The following is a 24,080-nucleotide window of genomic DNA, read 5'->3' as shown; positions in this document are numbered from 1 at the left end:
AAACAGATCTGAAAAAGCATCTCAAAGCATGTAGAAGAAGATGGCTTATTGCCAGGAGGAGAGCACATCTGGATTGGCATGGTTTGTTTTGGAGTGAGGAAACAATAATCTGCCTGTACATGGGAAACATGGCTCCCAACAACCCAGACCAGAAAGTAACTGCCAGCCTGTGACTGCAGCTGTCACATGTCCTCCTCTCCCTGTTCCACCTGGGCTCCCTGTGACACAAAATCATTACACAACCCAGCACACACTCTCTGTCTTACCCCCTCTTTATTTTCCTACAAAAATATTTCACCTTAGAAAAGACGGCTTGAAATGTACATGTTTTTTTTGTTGCAACTGCCATATAACTTTTCAGCTCAAATATATCTGTATATATATAGACTGTAAGTAAATATATCTTAGCAATATTGATAAATCCAGTTGTGTAGTGAGTGGGTGCACTCCTCTCAGCAGGCAGGCCTCTGGTGGATATCCATGTCCAGCCACTGCCCTGTCCCCAGACATCCCCCCTATCCTTAGAGATAGTTAATGTTAGGAGAGATGTCCACTGGAGAAGGAGAACGGCGTCCCTGGGTGACTGTTGGTTATCATTGACCGCTGATCGCTGTGGTGACCACTGACTAGACCACTGACCAGACCAGACCAGAACAGACCAGACCAGACAAGACCAAGGCATTATGAAAACCACATCATGCACATCCCCGAGTAGGGCTCAACCACAATCCCTCTGTGTTTATTAAAAAAATATGTCCTAATAATCAATACTAACAGGTTACCCTCTCTGATAGCGGCAGGAGGTGCTACTGTTTCTGAGCTGAGAAAAAAATGATACATACAGGTGCAAAGGTCACAAAAGGGCATGTGAGTGCAGTCAAGGAAGGACAGTCAGTGTCATTACAGGAAGTAGTGTCCATTCCATCCAGATAGCCTTGACATTAAAAACTCAGTGAGAGAGCAAGCTGTCCAATGACAGCATAGTGTCTATCCGGCCAGCCCAGACATTACCAGTTGAGCGAGTGAGCAGAGACGGAAGCATTTTTCCAGCTAGCTCAGTCCGTAGAAACCGCACATGGAGTGGTCTGTGTATGTGCGAGGGTTCTTAAAGCACTTATAGTGATTGAAGGAACATGGGGACAGGGCACGCGACATCCCAGAGTACCACTCGCTAGACTGCTTAGTCACAGAGGAACTATTTTGCTGTGAACTTATCATTACTATAATCAAATTGATAAACTATTTCCATTTGTCATGTTATCACATTTCTAATTCAATCCAATATCATAATTTTAACATAAATAGTTTGAAAGCATGTTGATCCATTGAGCATAATAAATAACAAAACACACAAAAAACAAATTAACAACGAGGATCCCAATTAAGATAATAATAACAATAACAGCAAATTCCTCCAGCCATCGTTTTGATTTGATGGTGGTCTGGCAGCACCCCTTAAGCCACTTCCCCGCTCTCAGCAGATTGGCTGCTGTACTTCATGTCACAGAGTAAGGCCGCTCCCCTCTGCTTACATCATAGAGGGACGTAGGATTGTACCACCAAGAGAGTCAAGAGAGTGGCGAGCAGCCAGAGGGGGTAGGGCGAGTGCCGGGCTCCCAGGGGTAAAGCAGAGTCGGAGGTGCAGGAGCATACCTCGTAGCCATTTTCGGCGTGGTCGGCGTGGTGCTGCCCGTGTAGCCGCGGGTTTGCCGTGTTATTGGCCTCTGTGGCTGGGGAGTCTGACTGCATCTCTGTGCACACCAGCCAGTCCTTTCCTATGGGCCGTGGGTACCCAGGCTCCACCTCCATATCACTGCCAACCACGCGCCAGTACTCCTTCCCCTTGAAGAAGTATGAGGAGTCTGAAGGAGAGGAAGAAGACAGAGGCTGCATGAGGACTAGAAGGGGACTGTGGTGATGATTGCAATTGCTATGGTAATACATCAATGTCGCTTGATTCTGTCGCACTGTTTTCCTATCAGTCCCGCTCTCTCTATCCACCAGTTAGTTTTTTCCACAAAATAAACTCTCACTCGCTCTCTCGCATATGATTTTTTCCCTCCCTTATCTCTGTCATTCCCCCTCTCTCCATCCCTTCCTGCCTATGTCTCCTCTCTCCCAGCCGCTATCTCACCCTCTCTCTATCCCTCCCTCCCTAGCTCTCATCCTCCCTAGCACTATCTTGCCCTCTCTCTCCATCCCTGTCGCCACAGCTCTCTCTCTTCCTGAGGTGATGGAATAGGCCTGGAGAGAGAGCTCTCTGATGTGCTTCCAGTTCCCAGGCCCCTAGGTGTGTGTATAAGTGTGTGCTTCCACTCTGGTAGCTCAAGCTGTGTGGGGACTATCGCTTTTGCACGTGGCCTGTGCTTACACACACACATCAATCAGCTCTGAGCAGGACCTCTGGAGCTGGCAGCGGTAAAGAGCCCAGCACCTGAATGAGGGTAGCGCTCAGCCACAGGAGCCACTACAGGGGAGAATGAGGATCTAACTGGCTACTGTGGAGACTGGGCTGGTGCCGTGTTTGTGTGTGTGTAATGCCTTTGTGTATTACTGAATAATTTTGATAAGCTATTTGATATGTGTGTGTACTGTGAAGCTACAGTGAAGGCTTGACTGTTTGTTTGTGTATGTGTGGGCTTGAGTTTATGTGAGACAGATGGAGAGGTGAGGGGTGTTTAATGCATGTGTGCTTTTGTGTGATATGATTTATGTAAATATTTCCCAATCTTTAAGGTGGTGAGTGTACTTTAATTGCAGTTGGAATGGCCCTCCACGGCTAAGGGGCTGACTCTGAGATAGGCATGAATAAGGAGCTCACTGCTGAGAGTGCTGTGCATGAGCTGAGACATGATGCCCTAGCACCATCCTGCTCACACACACACACACACACAAACATATCCCAGCTGCGCGCGCACACACACACACACACACACACACACACACACACACTGTCACGACATCCGCCGAGGCTTACTAGCTACTGCCACTCCCATTCTCATCACTCCACTTGTCTCGTCTTGTCAATCACACACACCTGGTGCTCATCCCCTAATTAGTCTGTGTATAAGTGTTCCCTCTGCCCCCTTGTCTTTGTGAGTGATTGTTCTATGTGGGAGGAGAGTAGCTCGGTTGAGATACTCTCTCATTTATTTTGCCAGGGTTGATTTTCCCCTGTGTCATTACATTTATTGTATTTCCTGAGACTGTTTGGTCAGGGAGGATTGTTTCCCCTGTACCTGTTTCGATTGCCGTTGTAGGCGCATTGTATGTCTGGAAGGAATACATCTGCATCCGGTTATTTTACGTCTGCGCCTGACTCCGTCCATCATTCACCACAGAATCATTCACCCGCTGATATGGAGTCAGCAGGAGAAGACCGCATGCCTGGAGTCGTGGCAAGGGTCCAGGAGCATTCCACGATGCTGGCCAGCTTGGGGGAAGCGGTTCTTCAGGTCGTCCAACGCCTGGACGAGGACTGCACAGGACTACGCGCTGGAGTTCCGGACGCTGGCAGCGGGGTCCGGGTGGAACGAGGGGGCCCTGATCGACCATTTCCGGTGCCACCTACGGGAGGACGTCCGACGGGAGCTAGCCTGCCGGGATGCCATGCTTTCGTTCTCCCAACTGGTGGACATGGCCATCCGGCTGGACAATCTGCTGGCAGCCAGAGGACGACCTGGTAGGGGTCTGCCCGTTCCCACCCCGGACGACTCGGATCCCGATCAGATGGAGCTGGGTGGAGCCGCCGGTCGAGAGAGCGGAGGAGGACAGCGATAGTGCCACTCTGGTGGCACGAAGGGACAATACACCTCACGTTGCAGTCAACGTTCTTTTGGGTCTGGAGGTGGTAGGCAGGGCACTCACGCATCACCCCAGGTACGAACACCCACACTTGTTCAGAGCCCTTTGCGGCGCACTGTACCCTATCTATCTGCTTTCCCGATCACATGGTAGTTCCCCAGTGTAAGGCGCTAGTCGATTCAGGCGCAGCTGGGAACTTTATGGACAAGGCATTTGCACGCCGTCAAGGTATTTCATTGGTTCCCCTATCCATTCCACTCCCTATCAGAGCCCTTGATAGTCGACCATTAGGGTCCGGGTTAGTTAAGGAGGTTACTGTACCAGTCACCATGATCACCCAGGAGACTCATTTTGAGCAGATCACCTTTTTGATTATTGAATCTCCTGCTTACCCTGTAGTATTAGGTATCCCATGGTTAGCCCTTCACAACCCCAATTTCTCATGGCCGCAGAGGGTTCTTACGGGGAGGTCGCGAGAGTGTCCGGGTAGGTGTCTAGGTGTTTCCGTTGGTCCAACCACGGTGGAAAGTCCAGACGGTGCCCCCACCGTGCGCATTCCCCCCGAATACCATGATCTGGCGCTCGCATTTTCTAAGACGCAGGCGACAAAATTACCACCTCATCGGGAGGGGGATTGCATGATAAACCTTCGGGTAGACGCTGTACATCCCAGGAGTCATGTGTATCCCCTGTCGCAGGCTGAAACGGAGGCTAAGGAGACATACGTCACCGAGTCCCTGGGCCAGGGGTATATACGTCCCTCCACTTCACCTGCTTCCTCAAGTTTCTTCTTTGTGAAGAAGAAAGATGGCGGTTTACGCCCGTGCATTGATTATCGACCACTGAACAAGGTGACGATACAATTTAGTTATCCTCTTCCCCTCATTCCTTCAGTGATTGAGTCAATGCATGGGGCCCGCTTCTTCACCAAATTAGATCTCAGGAGTGCCTAAAACCTGGTGCGTATTCGGGAAGGGGATGAGTGGAAAACAGCATTCAGCACAACCTCAGGGCATTATGAATACCTGGTGATGCCCTACGGTTTGATGAATGCTCCATCCGTCTTCCAGTCCTTTGAGAACAAGGTGTTTCGGGACATGCTTGGTCGCGGTGTGGTGGTCTACATCAATGACATCCTGGTGTATTCCTCTACGCGCGCCGAGCATGTGTCCCTGGTTCACAAGGTACTGGTCCGACTGCTGGAGAATGACCTTTATGTCAAGGCAGAAAAGTGTGAGGTTTTCCAGCATTCAGTCTCCTTCCTCGGAATCCGCATTACTACCTCAGGTGTGGAGATCGCATTTCAGCCGTGCGTAATTGGCCGACTCTAACCACGGTTAAGGAGGTGCAGCGCTTCCTTGGCTTTGCCAACTACTATCGGAGGTTTATCCGGGGCTTTGTCAAGGTCGCAGCTCCCATTACCTCCTTGTTGAAGGGTGGGCCACTGCTGAGGCTGACCTGGCCTTCAGTAGTCTGCAGGGTCTGTTCACCTCAGCCCCGGTACTGGCACACCCCGATCCATCACTACCATTCGTAGTGGAGGTGGATGCGTCCAAGGTAGGGATAGGCGCTGTCCTGTCTCAACGCTCGGGCACGCCACCCAAGCTCCGCCCCTGTGCCTTCTTTTCTAAGAAGCTCAGCTCGGCGGAGCAGAACTACGGCGTTGGTGATCGGGAGCTGCTGGCTGTTGTCCGAGCTTTGACCGTGTGGAGGCATTGGCTCGAAGGGGTGAAACACCCTTTCCTCGTCTGGACAGACCACCATAACCTGGAGTACATCCGGGCAGCGAGGAGGCTGAATCCTCGCCAGGCCAGGTGGGCCCTCTTCTTCACCCGGTTTGATTTCACACTATCATACATTCCGGGTACGAAGAATGTTGAAGGCAGACGCACTGTCCCGGCTGTATGACACTGAGGAGAGGCCCAGAGACAACACCCCCATACTCCCGGCCTCCTGCATCGTGGCGCCGGTAGTGTGGGCGATGGATGCGGATATAGAGCGGGCATTACGCACAGATCCATCTCCACCTCAGTGTCCAGCTGGGCTGCGGTACGTGCCTGCTCTTATCCGTGATCGTTTGATCTACTGGGCACACACGTCACCCTCCTCTGGTCACCCAGGTATCGGTCGTACAGTGCGCTGCCTGACCGATAAATACTGGTGGCCTACCTTGGCTAAGGACGTGAGGGTGTACGTCTCCTCCTGCTCGGTGTGCACCCAGAGTAAGGCACCTAGGCACCTCCCTCTCCCAAGGTAACACCACCATCCTGGTCATTGTGGACCGCTTTTCGAAGTCCTGCCGCCTCCTTCCTCTGCCCGGTCTCCCCACGGCCCTACAAACTGCGGAGGCCCTGTTTACTCACGTCTTCCGGCACTACAGGGTACCAGAGGATATAGTGTCCGACCGAAGTCCCCAGTTCACGTCTAGGGTCTGGAAGGCGTTCATGGAACGTCTGGGGGTCTCGTTCAGCCTGACCTCTGGATTGCACCCCGAGAGTAATGGGCAGGTGGACAGGGTTTATCAAGATGTGGGTAGGTTCCTGCGGACCTACTGCCAGGACTGGCCGGGGGAGTGGTCGGTGTTCTTGCCATGGGCAGAATATGCCCAGAACTCTCTCCGCCACTCCTCCACTAACCTAACGCCCTTCCAATGTGTTTTAGGTTACCAACCGGTTCTGGCACCGTGGCACCAGAGCCAGACCGAGGCTCCTGCAGTGGATGACTGGTTTCCGCACGCAGAGGAGACTTGGGACGCTGCCCACGTTCACCTCCAGCACGCCGTGCGTCGTCAGAAGGCCACCGCTGACCACCACCGCAGGGAGGCCCCGATCTTCGTACCAGGGGATCGGGTCTGGCTCTCGACCCGGAATCTGCCCCTCCGCCTGCCCTGCCGGCAGCTGAGCCCGTGGTTTATGGGGCCGTTTAAAGTCCTGAGGAGGATAAACGAGGTCACATACAGGTTATTACTTCCCCCTGATTACCGTATTAACCCCTCGTTTCATGTGTCTCTCCTCAGACCGGTGGTGGTTGGTCCGCTCCAGGAGTCTGAGGTGCGGGAGCCCCGGCGTACTCGGTCCGTTCCATCCTGGATTCAAGGCGTCGGGTGGGGGGCCTTCAGTACCTCGTGGAGTGGGAGGGGTACGGTCCGGAGGAACGGTGCTGGGTCCCGGAGAGGGACATCCTCGATCCCTCCCTGTTGCGGGATTTCCACCGTCGGGGGGGGGGGGGGGGGGGGGGGGGGGGGGGGGGGTGGTACTGTCACGACTTCCGCCAAGGCTGCCTCCCCTCCTTGTTCTGGCAGGTTTCGTTGTTCGTCGTCACCGGCTTACTAGCTACTGCCACTCCCATTCTCATCACTCCACTTGTCTTGTCTTGTCAATCACACACACCTGGTGCTCATCCCCTAATTAGTCTGTGTATAAGTGTTCCCTCTGCCCCCTTGTCTTTGTGAGTGATTGTTCTATGTGGGAGGAGAGTAGCTCGGTTGAGATACTCTCTCATTTATTTTGCCAGGGTTGATTTTCCCCTGTGTCATTACATTTATTGTATTTCCTGAGACTGTGTTTGGTCAGGGAGGATTGTTTCCCCTGTACCTGTTTCGATTGCCGTTGTAGGCGCATTGTATGTCTGGAAGGAATACATCTGCATCCGGTTATTTTACTCCTGTGCTTGACTCCGTCCATCATTCACCACACACACACACATACACACACACACACACACACACACATTCACACATACACACACAAACAAACATATCCCAGCTGCAGGCGCTTGCTGCCATGACAACCCAACAATGAAAACACAGACTTCTCTCTCCTTCCTGGACCAGCCAGCCCCATTCCACTATGGTTGAGTCCCAAATGACACCCTGTTATACAGTGCACTACTTCTGACCAGAGCAGAGCCCTATTGGCCCTGGTCCTTCGTAGCTCAGTTGGTAGAGTATGGTGCTTGCAACGCCGGCATAATGGGTTCAATTCCACCCATACATAAAATTTATGCACACGTGACCGTAAGTCGCTCTGGATAAAAGCGTCTGCTAAATGGCATATATTATTATTCTATTATAAGCAGGAGGGAGTGGAGAGAAAAAGGACCCAGTGTGGGCTAGTCCTACTGTCAGCAGCCTAAGGGCAGGCATGAATAAAATACAGTGAGGTACTCCATTATTTGTGCGTTCTTTTTGACAACCGCTTGTTATTTTTGTGTAAGTGCAGTGTATTGTATGTGTAAGTATTTAGCTTCTATTGTGTGAGTGTTTAGAAGTGAGTGCCGTGTGTATATGGAGTGTATATGTGATAGTATATGTGTATGTTTAGCATATTGATGTGTGTGTGTGTCACAGGAGGTTGGTGGCACCTTTATTGGGGAGGATGGGCTTGTGGTAGAGATTGGAGCGGAATTTATGGAATGGTATCAAATACATCAAACACATGGTTTCCATGTGTTTGATGCCATTCCATTTACTCCGTTCCAGCCATTATTATGAGCCTTCCTCCCCTCAGCAACCTCCACTGGTGTGTTTCAAGTTGTATTAGTCACACGGGATACGCATGGTTTACATCGTCCAATGAAATTCTTACTTGCAGGTTCCTTGTCGACAATGCAACAACAATAAGAAAAAATTTAATATAAAAATAGAAAAGAATAGTAGAATAGAATACATTTTTTAGCGTAAGTATAATACAGGAAGGCACAATTTATAGTCCAATATTCACACGTGTATTGGAGAAGGGGGTGATGGGGCCCAGTGTATAAACTGAGCACTATAATAAGTCTGGTAGCAGCAGTTGTGATGTGTGTGTAGGTACACCACCCTGTTCACGAAAATTGATCACTCTTACAGACAGTGATTCACGTGGCTGTGGCTTGCTATATAAAGCAGGTAGACAGGCAGAGGCATTCAGTTACTGTTCGATTGAATGTTAGAATGGGCAAAATGAGTGACCTAAGCATCTTTGAGCGTGGTATGATCGTCGGTGCCAGGCGCGCCGGAGCCAGTATCTCAGAAACGTCGGCCCTCCAGGGCTTTTCACGCACGACAGTGTCTAGGGTTTACCAGAATGGTGTGAGAAACAAAAAACATCCATTCAGCGGCAGTCCTGTGGGCGAAAACAACTAGTTGATGAGAGAGGTCGAAGGAGAATGGCAAGAATCGTGCAAGCTAACATGCAGGCCACAAACAGACAAATAACGGTGCAGTACAACAATGGTGTGCAGAACGGCATCTTGGAACGCACAACTCGTCGATCCTTGTCACGGATGGGCTATTGCAGCAGATGATCACACTGAGTTCCACTCCTATGAGCTAAAAACAAGAAGAAGTGGCTTCAGTGGGCACGCGATCACCAACACTGGACAATTGAGGAGTGGAAAAATATTGCCTAGAACATGACAGCGAGTTCAGCTTACTTGAGTGGCCTGCACAGTCCCCAGACCTCATCCCAATAGAGCATGTTTGGTACGAGAGAACGGCTGTTCTCAGCATGAATGTATCACCTTCCAGTCTGCAGCAACTGCGTGATGCCAACGCATCAGCATGGACCAACATCCCTGTGGAAAGTTTGCGACACCTTGTAGAATGCGCAGAAGAATTCAGGCTGTTCTGAAGGCAAAGGGGGGTCCGACCCAGTACTAGATGGGTGTACCTAATAAACTGGCCAGTGAGTGTATATGTCTGTGTGGGTGTGTGCATGAATGAGTGTATGTGTGCTAAGGTGTGGAGAATCAGAGCAGGTGGTCAGTCCAGTTCAAGTGTTCAGCAGTCTGATGGCTTGTAGATAGAAACTGTCTCTGAACCTGTTGGTATCAGACCTCATGCTCCAATACCGTCTGCCCGACGGTAAGGGAGAGAACAGCTCATGGCTGGGGTGTGTGGTTCCTTGATGATGCTGCCTGCTTTCCTCACCGTTCCGAGGGTTGGAGCACATTACCAGTGATGTACTGGGCCGTCTTCACCACCCGCTGGAGTGCCTTGCGGTCGTGGACGGAGCAATTCCCGTACCAGGCCGCAATACAACCAGTCAGGACGCTCTCGATGGTGCAGCGGTAGTATTTGGAGAGGACCCGGTGCAGCATGACACATTTCTTCAGCCGCCTTAGGAAATAGAGATGCTGTTGCACGCTCTTGACAAGAGTGGTGATGTGGACGCTGATGAACTGTGTGTGTGTGTGCGTTTGTCTAATACTCACCATCCGACCATCGCATGGCATCGTCTAGTTGGGGCGGGACCCCCTTCCACAGTGTGCTGTCTTTGGGGTAGCCCAGATCCATACGCCGTAGATGGTCATCATAGCGCCAGTAGCGGTTGTCCTTGAAGAAGTAGGTCTTGTCGTTGTGGAGCCACACGAAGGCTGCGTCCACGCCCTCCATTGGCAGGCCGAAGTCACTGATTGGCCGAGGATAACCCTCCTCCACGTTGTTGTCCTTGAATATCCAATACTTTAGTCCTGAGGAGACAGGACAAAGGAACGTCAATCAACGAGAGTTAACTGGATAACTTGTTAACAGTTTTTTTCAAACACTTTGGTGCAATTTTCGTATGTGGTACATTTTCACAACTCTAAGCACAAAAATCTAAACAGGTAATCAAAATGGCTCATGTTTCAAAACTCTAAGCTCTAAATACTACATCATCATTCTCCATCAGCCAAGGTGCTTCAATAGGACAAAGTGGAAAGAGCCACTATGTGCTACCATTTGGAATTATAGTGTAGTGTACAATGCACTGCTGAAATACCTGGGTTGTATATAACAATATTCCACTCATTCTCTGAATTTCATTGTTACACTGTAAGCTGATGAATTTAAGCAGAGAGACAGGCGGTACTGTATCAGTTGACAAGTCACATAGAAAAGATGATCTTGACAATGTTCCATGGGGAAGAAATGGCATACAACACTGTGCTACGTTTTTACAATAGCCAACTGCTTTACAATACCCCTATTTCTCCTGGTTTGTCCTACGTATGTATTGTATAAGGCAGCTTGATGTACAAGTACACCCCCTGGACAGGACGCTAGTCTATCGCAGGGCCTGACATTTCTAAACATGCTCACAACCTGCCATTGGATACAAATTAAAAACAAAATTGTGCATGTCAAGTTATAGCCAAATTCTGTATGGAAATCTACTATTCAGTTTTGAAATTTGTATCTTGTATTTTTTACTATTGGATTTAATGGTAGTTAAAATGATTAAATGGTGAACCTATCATTATCTGATGTATTGGTGACTAAACAAAATGTTCTCATGGTATTTCACAGAAAACTTTTGCATGAATGACTCAGGGGTGAAAGATGTGTGAAACACCAATGAATGCCCAATCAAAGGTTCTGAACATAAGATAGGGGGCATTACAAGTGTGAAAATCCACCACATACTTGTGAAAATAGCATCAAAGCAAAGAAAAAAACTACTAATTTGATAACTAAACTAAATGAAAGTGATTGGTGATTAAATGTGTTTTGTGGGTCCTGGGTGGAGCAGTGGTCAAAAGCACTGCACTGCAGTGCAGAGGTGCCACTACAGCCTGGGGTTCAATCCCAGGCTGTGTCACAACTGCCGGTGACCGGGAGCCCCATAGGAAGTCGCACAATTGGCCATCCGGGGTAGGGGAGGGTTTGGCCGGTGGCGCTTTCCTTGGCTCATTGTGCTCTTGCGACTCCTTGTGACTGGGCCGGGCGCCTGCAAGCTGACTCTGTGTTTCCTCCGACACATTGGTGCGGCTGACATCCGGGTTAAGCGAGCAGTGTGATAAGAAGTAGGTGGGTCATGTTTCGGAGAATGGATGACTCAACCTTCGTCTCTCCCAAGCCCATTGAGGAGTTGCAGAGATGAGCCAAGGGACCAAATTCAGGGAGAAAACGGGGTAAAAAAATAAGCTTGTGGCCATACCACCCTGAACACGCCTGTTCACAGTTGGTACTGGGTCGGGAGACCGCCTGGAAATACCAGGTGCCGTAAGCTCAAAAAAGTAATACAAAATACAATAAATAAAAATAAATATATGTGTTTTGTGATGAAACTATTGAATTGACTTTGAAATACAGACAGAGAAATAAACTTTTTTTACCAAGAGGTGTAAGAGAGGTGTCCTTGTTTTTGTGCTTTTGTAATCTTAATTGAATTTTTAAACCCTCTGTCATCCATAAAACCGTTAACACAGTTCAAGGCCCATGATGACACATCACTTGATGGACCTCTTTTCATGTGCTTCTCAGAACACCTTCACATTTCATCGAACAGCCCTGACACTTCAAAATAATAGTCATAACAGTCTCCCCGACCAATTACAAACCTTCAAGTTATGTCACAACACTCCCTTTCATAGTTGATAAAACATAGTTGGTATATGGTTGACCTCCCTGCCACCACCACAACCATGACTGGGTTTCTGGGTTGGGTACCTTTGAAGAAGACTATCTTGTGGTCCCCAGGTCTCTCGTAGACAGCGTCCACACTGTCCAGGTTGGTAGGCAGGCCTCTCCAGAACCTGTGGATCTGAGCCGGACGCAGAGACACCAGGTGCTTCTCCCGCGTCAGACGCCAGAAATACTTCCCTAGGAGGAGGAAGAGAGAGAATGTAGGAAGAAAAGAAAAGTAAGAAGAAAAAATAGGCAAAGGAGGACACGGGTACAAAGTCATTCTCTCTCTGTTTAAGTGTTTGTGTGAATGTGTGTACACACTTGTGTATGTGTGGGAGTGTACTGTATGAGTGTACAGTAGTGAAAGTTGTGTGTTTGTATGCATCCTGTGTGTCAATGTTTATTTATGAGTGAGTTTGTTTATGCTGTTGTCCATATTCAAATGGTCCAAAGGGCAAACATGTGTGGATGCCGCAGAGTATATTGTACCCGGGCAGGCACTCAGCTGGCTGAACCAACCAAGCGAACACAGAGGCAGATTCAGCCTAGCTTCCAGTATCTGTGTTGGACAACACCCATGCCAATATATCCTCCAAACACTGGCTCCTCGGGCATTATCACTTCAATAATACAGAGGCTGTGACCCAACTCAGACCAACTTAGTTAGTCTAAGTTTGTTCTAAATATTCCATTGCCATACTGGCTGGCAACGTTCTTATCCCTTGCTTGCTAGCTAGCTAGCCAACTATAGTTAACTTACAGTCACGTCAAACATTGCAGCCAGAATAACAGCAAAGTAGCTGCATTTGCGTTTGTTTAAGCTGTTTTCTAGTGACCCAACACACCTCCAGACTGTGTAAGGGCTATTTTACCAAGAAGGAGAGTGATGGAGTGCTGCATCAGATGACCTGGCCTCCACAATCCCCCGACCTCAACCAAATTGAAACCAGCCAGTATGACAATGGAACATTTAGAACGTACGACTGTCCATAGTTACAGAACAAAAAGACTGAACGACTGGGTCATATATTTATATTTGTTTAACACTTTTTTGGTTACTACACGATTCCATATGTGTTGTTTCATAGTTTTGATGTTTACAATGTAGAAAATAGTAAAAATAAAGAAAATCCCTTGAATGAGTAGGTGTTCTAAAACCTTTGACCGGTAGTGTATATCCATAAAAATTATGCTGATTCATGATTTCAACTGGCTGAGAAAAGCTGCCTGCCTTTCTGTCTCGTCCCGACTCCCGACACGTTCATTACTATGGGACAGCTGGAGATCGAATTTTCATATTGAAACAATGTTGCAAATGTCGGAGACAGACAGCAAGGTTTATACGAATCTCTGCTGTTGAAAACTAAATTTTAGTCTAAAAGAAATGTGAGATAATGTCTAGTTGCTTTTTATAGTGGAGATCAAGTTTATAAATTGCCTGGCTGGGCTGATGAGACAGTGGATTGCGCAGTCAGATGGAACAGAGTAAATAGGCATTTCAACGTCATAGATTTAGCTGGTGGTAACTTGTGGAATAGACACCGGCTGGAATGCGGTTTTAACCAATCAGCATTCAGGATTAGACCCACTCGTTGTATAATACTTTTTAATCTGCAGCTCTACAGACTATTAACAGCGTCCATAACATACAGACCAAATTAAACATTTTATATTATCATGGAGGTCTCTTGAGGTTAACAGATGTTAATTAAGAATCTATTTTTCGAGAGAGACCTGGCCATGTGTCTATCCTCAATTCAAACCATATAGTTTTACAGTCAACATGGGACAATGGGCCCCTCCAGGGTCTGTCTATCTGGCTGTCTGTCCAGGGAGTGTGAAGGTGTGTGTGGAACTCTGAGAGACATGCTTGGCTGCCTTTTATATCGATTGCAGGCAGTGCCACAAACTGTTCTCTCTCCCTCTGGCCTCTCTCTGTACCTTTGAAAAAGAAGGCCTCCCCACGAATCTGGGCCACTGCATCAAAGTGACTGGTGCACCTGTCAGGGGAATCTCGTGCTGGCCTAAGAGAGGAAGAGAGAGAGGGAGGGTGGAATTAATTAAAGAAACTAAGACAGAATGTACACCAAACCACTATGCCAGTCTAAATCAGTGTCTTCTCATCTTAAACCAGTGTTTGTGTTTATGTGTGCAGAGCGTCCATGCACACTATGTTAGTGTGTTTATCTACTGTGTGTGTGTGTCAATTAAAAAACAGGCCAAACATCCAGGGAGATGTTATCATCCTGACGCAGGAGACCGAGGTCCTCGCATGCATTATCCCAGTGCTAATGACTGACTTTAAGCGCCTGACGTGTCCGGGCTGCAAATGATGAGGCAATTACCACAACAGGGCTGCTTTTGTGAGACGCTACTCGCCTAGCTCCTTATTAACAAAGATCTCTATTCAGGGACTATTAACAGAGGAGCTGGGCAGAGAGGACTATATTAGTGACCTTTGTCAGGCTAAATCTACCTTGTCCACACATCATCCTGCAAGATGGAGTGGCCGAGAAATGATAAGGGAAAGCTACAGAGAGGAGTGGGGGAAAATAACAAAAAGAGGATAAAGTATCCACTTTCTACCAGTCAAGTATGAAAATCTATTATTTTCTTGGTGCTTCTGTTCTGACACTTGCTGTTGAGTGCTGTGTGGTCTGGTGTGTGAACACAGGCGACGGGGTGTGTTATAAACAGACTCATTTTATACTCTGAGCACACTGGGAAACAAGGTGAAATAAGGACTGCTATCTCTCTCTGCGGCATTGTGACAGTGTCCAAACTCGCTGAACTGCAGGACAGTCTGAAGACTGAGGGAGGGAGAATGGGTCTGTAAGTTTCTGAGATTGAGTTTGGATGTATACGGGTGTGTGTAGATATACACTCAGTGGCCAGTTTATTAGATACACCCATCTAGTACCGGGTCAGATCCCCCTTTGCCTCCAGAACAGTTTGAATTCTTCGGGGCATGGAAACATTGCTCAATTGGTACAGTATCAAGAGACCTAAAGTGTGCCACGAAAACATTCCCCACACCAATACACCACCACCACCAGCACGAGCCTGTACAATTGACACCAGGCAGGATGGGGCCATGGACTCATGCTGCTTGCGCCAAATCCTGACTCTGCCATTAGGAACCGGGATTTGACGGACCAGGCAATATCTTTCCACTCCTCAATTGTCCAGTGTTGGTGATCGTGTGCCCACTGGAGCTGCTTCTTCTTGTTTTTAGCTGATAGGAGTGGAACCTGGTGTGGTCGTCTGCTGCAATAGCCCATCTGTGACAAGGATAGACGAGTTGTGCGTTCCGAGATGCTGTTCTGCACACCACTGTTGTACTACGACGTTATTTGTCTGCTTGTGGCCCGCCTGTTAGCTTGCACGATTCTTGCCATTCTCCTTCGACCTCTCATCATCGAGCTGTTTTCGCCCACAGGACTACCGCTAACTGGATGTTTTTTGCTTGTTGCACTATTCTTGGAACCGGCGCGCCTGGCACTGACGATCATACCACGCTCAAAATCGCTTAGGTCACTTGTTTTGCCCATTCTAACGTTCAATCGAACAGTAACTGAATGCCTCGATGATGCCGGAGCCACGTGACTCACTGTCTGTAGGAGTGAACCATTTTCGTGAACGGGGTGATGTACCTAATAAACTGGCCTCTGGGTGTATGTCAGTGGGTGAGTGTATGTGTGTCAGCAGCAGATTTATTATATTGAGTGTGAATGTGTGTGTGTGTGTGTGTGTGTGTGTGTGTGACTTACGGGACAGTAGATCTGTTCTCAGGGAGGTCCAGTAGTACAGGTGGGTCAGCGGTCTGGGAGGGGTCATCTGGCTGGGCCGTATGTGACACTGAATCGCTCACCCCTGGGAAGAACCAGAGGTCAAGGGTCAATTCAACTGTACTTAGAGACACACAACCCCACATTCACATACATACATTCCAAGCATACACCCCCTCTACAGCGCCAGCATGATTCAACATGTTTTCTCCCTTGCTCTCTCTCTCTCTCTCTCTCTCTCTCCTTTGTCCTTTGTCCTACCTTGCATGTTACCTCTCCAGTCTCTTCCCTTCTACCCCAGCCACGTATCCCCTCTCACCTATCCGTCTTCCTCTCCCCCCCTCTCTCAGTAACATGGCACACAGTGATAAGCAGAGTCTGTGCCACAGAGATGACCAATTAAAGCCTTCTCTCCGCTCCCTCCCACTCTAACCAGCACGCTAATTAAATCAATTATCACTGCATACAAACTAATCAATTCTGCTTCCTGTGCCGAGGCCTTGGGTTTCCTGCTCTGCACCGCCGCGTTGCACTGAGGGATGGGCGGACACGTCCCACTAGGAATCATGGGTAATTCTAGGAGACATTTGCAGTGAGAGGTTTGAGGGGTGGTTGTGGGTGCGAGAGTGGGGCGGTCTGTGCCTGTAGATTAGACAGCTAATGTATACAGTCCCTCTAGGATTTTCCGCACAGTATGTGTACATAGAAGGGATGGCAGGATGCCAGTCAATTGATGTATGTCAAGTATAAGTGAGGTAGGCGTGTGGGGGGGCGGGTATAAAATAATTATAGAGGAGTAGCAAGGCAAGAGGTGTTCAGATTTATGGAGAGAAGGATAAGGAAGACTGAAATAGTTTGAAGTTTTAATGTCACGTGTTTAAGTACAGTGAAATGCCTTTCTTGTATGCTCTAAACCCAACAATGCAGTAATCAATATCAATGTAGTACTATAAATAACATAGGTAATAAGAAAGAAAGGTGGAGAGGAGAATGGAGTGGCAGATGACTGGAATATGCGAGATGGAGAGAGGAGGTAGATAGATAGACACATACACACTACAGGTCAAAGGTTTGGGCTCACTTAGAAATGTCCTTGTTTTCCATGAAAACATACATGAAATTAGTTTGAATAGGAAATATAGCAAAATGCATAGGAAATGTAGTCATTGACAAGATTAGAAATAATGATTTTTAATTGAAATAATAATTGTGTCCTTCAAACTTTGCTTTTGTCAAAGAATCCTCAATTTGCAGCAATTACAGCCTTGCAGACCTTTGGCATTCTAGTTGTCAATTTGTTGAGGTAATCTGAAGAGATTTCACCCCATGCTTCCTGAAGCACCTCCCACAAGTTGGATTGGCTTGATGGGCACTCCCACAACAGCTCAATAGGGTTGAGATCCGGTGACTGTGCTGGCCACTCCATTATAGACAGAATACCAGCTGACTGCTTCTTCCCTAAATAGTTATTGCATAGTTTGGAGATGTGCTTTGGGTCATTGTCCTGTTGTAGGAGGAAATTGGCTCCAATCAAGCGCCGTCCACAGGGTATGGCATGGCGTTGCAAAATGGAGTGACAGCCTTACTTCTTCAAGATCCCTTTTACCCTGTACACCTCTCCCACTTTACCATCACCAAAGCACCCCCAGACCATCACATTGCCTCCAACATGCTTGACAGATGGCATCAAGCACTCCTCCAGCATCTTTTCATTTGGTCTGCGTCTCACAAATGTTATTCTTTGTGATACAAACGCCTCAGACTTCGATTCGTCTGTCCATAACACTTTTTTCCAATCTTCCTCTGTCCAGTGTCTGTGTTCTTTTGCCCATCTTAATCTTTTCTTTTTATTGGCCAGTCTGAGATATGGCTTTTTCTTTGTAACTCTGCCTAGAAGGTCAGCATCCCGGAGTCGCCTCTCCACTGTTGACGTTGAGACTGGTGTTTTGCGGGTACTATTTAATGAAGCTGCCAGTTGAGGACCTGTGAGGCGCCTGTTTCTCAAACTAGAAACTCTAATGTATATGTCCTCTTGCTCAGTTGTGCACCGGGGCCTCCCACTCCTCTTTCTATTCTGGTTAGAGCCAGTTTGCGCTGTTCTGTGAAGGGAGTAGTACACAGCGTTGTATGAGACCTTCAGTTTCTTGGCAATTTCCCTCATGGAATAGCCTATATTTCTCAGAACAAGAATAGACTGACGAGTTTCAGAAGAAAGTTATTTGTTTCTGGCCATTTTGAGCCTGTAATCAAACCCACAATTGCTGATGCTCCAGATACTCAACTAGTCTCAAGAAGGTCAGTTTTATTGCTTCTTTAATCAGCACAACAGTTTTCAGCTGTGCTAACATAATTGCAAAAGGGTTTTCTAATGATAAATTAGCCTTTTAAAATGATAAACTTGGATTAGCAAACACAATGTGCCATTGGAACACAGGACTGATAATGGGCCTCTGTACGCCTATGTAGATATTACATATAAAATCAGCTGTTTCCAGCTACAATAGCCATTTACAACATTAACAATGTCTACACTGTATTTCTGATCAATTTGATGTTATTTTAATGGACACATTTTTTTTATTTCGAAAACAAGGACATTTCTAAGTGACCCCAAACTTTTGAACGGTAGCGTATATACAGTGCATTCAGAAAGTATTCAGACCCCTTGACTTTTTCAACATTTTGTTACGTTACAGCCTTATTCTAAAATGGATTAAATAGGTTTTTTCCCCCTCATCAATCTACACACAATACCCCATAATGACAAAGCAAAAACCGTTTTTTAGAAGTCTTAGCAAATGTATAAAAATAAAGAAAATAAAATACACATTTTTATAAGTATTCAGACCCTTTACTCAGTACTTTGTTGAAACACCTTTGCCAGCGATTACAGCCTCGAGTCCTCTTGGGTATGACGCTACAAGCTTGGCACACCTGTATTTGGGGAGTTTCTCCCATTCTTCTCCCGCAGATCCTCTCAACCTCTGTCAGGTTGGATGGGGAGCGTCGCTGCACAGCTATTTTCAGGTCTCTCCAGAGATGTTGAATCGGGTTCAAGTCTGGCCTCTGGCTGGGCCACTCACGGACATTCATTCCTGAGCGCTCTGGAGCAGGTTTTCATCAAGGATCTCTCTGTACTTTGCTCCGTTCATCTTTCCCTCGATCCTAATTAGTCTCCCAGTCCCTGCCGCTGAAAAACATCACCACTGCATGATGCTGCCACCACCATGCTTCACCGTAGGATGGTGCCAGGTTTCCTCCAGACGTGTCGCTTGGCATTGAAGCTAAAGAGTTCAATCTTGGTTCCATCAGACCAGAGAATCTTGTTTTTTTTATGGTCTGAGAGTCCTTTTAGGTGCCTTTTAGCAAACTCCAAGCGGGCTGTCATATGCCTTTTACTGAGGAGTGGCTTCCGTCTGCCCGCTCTAACATAAAGAGCCCTTCTCCCTCGATTGCTCAGTTTGGCCGGGCGGCCAGCTCTAGGAAAGGTTTTGGTGGTTCCAAACTTCATCCATTTAAGAATGTTGGAGGCCACTGTGTTCTTGGGGACCTTCAGTGCTGCAGACATTTTTTGGTACCCTTCCCCAGATCTGTGCCTTGACACAATCCTGCTCAGAGCTCTAAGGACAATTCCTTTGACCTCACGGCTTGGTTTTTGCTCTGACATGCACTGTCAACTGTGGGACCTTATATAGACAGGTGTGTGCCTTTCCAAATCATGTCCAATCAATTGAATTGACCACAGGTGGACTCCAATCAAAAAAGCTCAGGTGCATCCTGTTTCCATTGATCATCCTTGAGATGTTTCTACACCTTGATTGGAGTCCACCTGTGTTAAATTCAATTGATAGGGCATGATTTGGAAAGGCACACACCTGTCTATATAAGGTCCCACAGTTGACAGTGCATGTCAGAGCAAAAACCAAGCCATGAGGTTGAAGGAATTGTCCGTAGAGCTCAGAGACAGGATTGTGTCAAGGCACAGATCTGGGGAAGAGTACCAAAACATTTATTTAGCAATGAAGGTCCCCAAGAACACAGAGGCCTCCATCGTTCTTAAATGGAAGAAGTTTGGAACCACCAAGACTCTTCCTAGAGCTGGCTGCCCAGCCAAACTGAGTAATCAGGAGAGAATGGCTTTGGTCAGGGAGGTGACCAAGAACCCGATGGTCACTCTGACAGAGCTCCAGCGTTCCTCTGTGGAGATGGGAGAACCTTCCAGAAGGACAACCATCTCTGCAGCACTCCACCAATCAGGCCTTTAGGTAGAGTGGCCAGACGGAAGTCACTCCTCAGTAAAAGGCACATGACAGCCCGCTTGGAGTTTGCTAAAAGGCACCTAAAGGACTCTCAGACCATGAAAAACAGGATTCTCTGGTCTGATGAAACCAAGATTGAACTCTTTAGCTTCAATGCCAAGCGACACATCTGGAGGAAACCTGGCACCATCCTACGGTGAAGCATGGTGGTGGCAGCATCATGCAGTGGGGATGTTTTTCAGCGGCAGGGACTGGGAGACCAGTCAGGATCGAGGGAAAGATGAACGGAGCAAAGTACAGAGAGATCCTTGATGAAAACCTGCTCCAGAGCTCTCAGGACCTCAGACTGGGTGCGAAGGTTCACCTTCCAACATTACAATGACCCTAAGCACACAGCCAAGACAACGCAGGAGTGGCTTCGGGACAAGTCTCTGAATGTCCTTGAGTGGCCCAGCCAGTGCCCAGACTTGAACCCGATCGAACGTCTCTGGAGAGACCTGAAAATAGCTGTGCAGCAACACTCCCCATCCAACCTGACAGAGCCTGAGAGGATCTGCAGAGATGAATGGGAGAAACTCCCCAAATACAGGTGTGCCAAGCTTGTAGCGTCATACCTAAGAAGACTCGAGGCTGTAATCGCTGCCAAAGGTGCTTCAACAAAGTACTGAGTAAAGGATCTGAATACTTATGTAAATGTGATATTTCCGTTTTTTGTTTTTGTTTACAGTTGCAAAAATGTCTAAAAACCTGTTTTTGTTTTGTCATTACATGGTATTGTGTGTAGATTGATGAGAAAAAAAAACCAATTTAATCCATTTTAGAATAAGGCTGTATAACATAACAAAATGTGGGAAAAGTGAAGAGGTTTGAATACTTTCTGAATGCACTGTATGTATTACTCACAGTGTTGGGAAACTTTGCAGGGTAAGAAGCAGCTGTGGTGTTATGTCGCTATCTACTTTATACCCTTTATCAGCCTTTTTCCCGTGATGGTGAGGCGATTTGAGGTACGTACCATAAAGCTGCCAGACGCGGACCTTGTCCTCATAGGGGAGGTTGTACTTGAGTGGGTCCCCCACAGGGCCCTGGTAGTACGGCCTCATGATGGACTCTATGGCTGAGGTGTGGGCCAGGCCAATAGCATGACCAAACTCATGCACTGCTACCGCAAACAGATCCATCCCGTGAGAGTCTGAGGAGAGAGAGAGAGAGGGAGAGGGAGAGAAAGAGAGAGGGAGGATAGACGTGAGAAAAAGAACAGTGAGATTTCTCCATCAATCAGAGCAGAGAGAAGTTTTGATACGGCTTTCATATCATGAAAACACACCTCACTGACAGACAGAAGAATGCTATTACTACCTTCTCAACTCTCCATTTTGGACAGTGTTGGACTGATCTAGTACACCTCTACTATCAAGTGTTTGGATTGCAGAGTGTGTTTCTCTTACTTCTGAACTCATCTCCATATTGTTAGAGTTAAGAGGAGAAGCAGACAGGCACAAATGCTTTTAATGCTTTTAGGCACAAAGCATAGAGAGATAGATATGGAAATACAGTCTGAGCTGCAAGCTGTCAGCTACAGAGCATGGAGGGACACCTGGAGCGACTGCAGCAGGCTAAAAACACCTCTTCCCTCCTCCTCGGCTGAATTTGCTAAAAAAAGAAAGAACCTGCTCGTCTGGCTCTGCTAAGCGAGACTAAGAGTTCAAACCTGCAGCTAAGAGATTTAGATTGCGGCTCCACCATCCACCAAACTCGTTGGTGTGGTGTGTGTGTTAGCATGACACAGCAAGCTAGGTTCCCTGCCCCTGTGTGCATAGCTAGCCTTAGATTAGCACAGGCTTGGCTGCGCCTTAGTGTCATGCTCAAACACAGACAAAGGAGAGAGGTGCTGATATATTCCCTCCTGGTTATTCACCAGGGCGATTGAAGGCCCAATACATGTCCTAATCTACAGGAGCACATTGTGCAGAAATGGAGTGGAGAAATGGACTATGTATGAGAGGAAGTGAAGGAGGGAGGGAAGTCATGGTACCATTTAATTTACAAGGAGTATGCAGCGTGGAGGAGGAAGGGAGGATAAGAGGAAGAGAGGATGGGAGAGCGGGGGATGGAAGGAGGGAGGTCATGGTACCATTTATTTTACACAGAGTCACTGTGGTGTTCATCCCTATGGGTACACAACAGACTGCCTGCCTGTGTCCAACCTTGCCACACAGAGATTTGGCCGATGTTCTAGATTCATTTAAATGCTGTATTCATTCAGTTGGACCCTTCTGGTAAAATATTCTGGTCTGGGATGGTTAGCTGCAGGGGGTGCAGAGAGAGGGAGAGAAAGAGTGCAGGCCAGATGGAGTCTGTCTGTCCCATCAGATTTGGGGATGGGTACCCTCTAAAAGCAAGCCACAGCTGGCCAGGTTCCTGCTGGGTAGGCTTTAGGAGGTCTGTGGAGGATGATAGTAAAGACTGTGTGTGTGATGAGAGGAACAGACCCTATTCCCTGTTAGAGTCCTCTATACACTGACTACAGCAGGTTCAGCCCTGTGACTGTTTACTCAGCCAAAACGCTATCAGCTTTGTCTCTCTCCATTCCTCAAGAGAGGGCTGCTGTTCCTCTGTGGTGGTGTTGGTGATGGAGTACAGCCTGTTTGGCCATGGTGTGCAGCATGGTCCCTGAGGAGCCTGTCAGCCAGAGCAGGGAGACTAAATGACTGGCTGACAGCTTGATAATGTGGATGAGCAGTGTGGAGCGATTTCTCCCTTCTACCCTATCATTTCTCTCCCCCCCCCCCCCCCCCCCCCCTCTCTCTCTCTCTTTCTTTTTCTCTGTCTGTTTCTGTCTCTGTCTCTGTCTCTGTCTCTCTCTCTCTTTCTGTCTCTCTCTCTCTCTCACTAACATAAACATGAACACACTAATACGTGCACACACGCGTTGCGAACCAAAGCCAAATTACGAAAGTCATCAAAAACACACCTGCTTAATGAACCTTTTGTTTCGGCCAGCCGAATCATTCTGCATTAGCGGAGAGATAATTAATAAAAGCAATCTGCCTGCTGTCAAAACAAAAACAGCCTTTACCTGGCTCCACTAACGTGACCCGGACCCCGAGAGTCTGCCCCGGCCACTGCATTGGATGTCTCCCCTGTCAATCAACCAGTGGAGCGCAGAATGCTTGAGAACTTAAATGGAGCATTTCGCATTCTGCTAGCTACACTGTTCTCCAAACGCCAGGTTTCAATTCAGTGCTAATTACAACACATTAGCAGGCCCTGCCAAGAACAATACACTGGGATACGTTTTCAGAAAATAGGCAAGAGGCGAGAGAAAAGAAGGGCGAGAGGGAAAGCTGATAAGGTCCATCCTTCTTAAGGAGATTAGGGCCCCGGAAATCTGCTGAACTGCCGTGTTTCACTTCTAGCTCCTGACCTTACAAGTTTACAAGTTCTCCAAAGAATATCTTCTTGTTGGAAAGTTGCAGGAACAACAACCCACTCCAATATCTAGGAGGGTATAGGGAAGAGAGCCAGGGCCTTAAATCCTGTTGCTGACTAAAACACCTTGCTGAAAGAATCACCTGTATGGCTCGCTATTATGACAGAAAACTAGGGACACCTAGTTAACGTTTAACTCCCTTTTCTTACCCAAAGCACCAACAACATTTTCAGTACGCATGTCAAAGAACACAATCCTTCAGTGTCGTAAACACAACAATAACCATACGACACATACATAACACTCACCAAGGTAAGTTTTAGTAACAGAGCTTTGAGGTTAGCACAGCCTACTGAGTGGAGAAACTAAGAGACGCGGTGTCGACCCGACGGACTGTGAAGCTGAGAAGAAATTAAGAGCTGTTT

The 24,080-nt window shown here is 47.6% G+C and overlaps 1 protein-coding gene across 1 annotated transcript in view; it reads right to left on the bottom strand.

Annotated features, from left to right (window-relative positions):
- Positions 1-1,533: 1,533 nt before the first annotated feature.
- LOC311128429 (matrix metalloproteinase-17-like) overlaps positions 1,534-24,080 on the bottom strand; it is a gene marked incomplete at its 3' end in the record, with an annotated part of 41,470 nt that continues 18,923 nt past the window's right edge. Inside the window, exons 4-9 of the mRNA XM_084160563.1 lie at positions 21,238-21,414; positions 15,946-16,048; positions 14,117-14,199; positions 12,218-12,370; positions 10,000-10,257; positions 1,534-1,862 (exon numbers count right to left, since the gene is read on the bottom strand). Of these exons, the coding sequence (XP_084016689.1) occupies positions 1,534-1,862; positions 10,000-10,257; positions 12,218-12,370; positions 14,117-14,199; positions 15,946-16,048; positions 21,238-21,414 (1,103 nt within the window). The remainder of the gene's footprint in view (positions 1,863-9,999; positions 10,258-12,217; positions 12,371-14,116; positions 14,200-15,945; positions 16,049-21,237; positions 21,415-24,080) is intronic.

Source organism: Coregonus lavaretus (assembly GCF_964263955.1).
Source record: "Coregonus lavaretus genome assembly, chromosome: 4".
Lineage (NCBI taxonomy): Eukaryota > Metazoa > Chordata > Actinopteri > Salmoniformes > Salmonidae > Coregonus > Coregonus lavaretus.
This window is presented reverse-complemented; position numbering and strand designations above follow the sequence as displayed.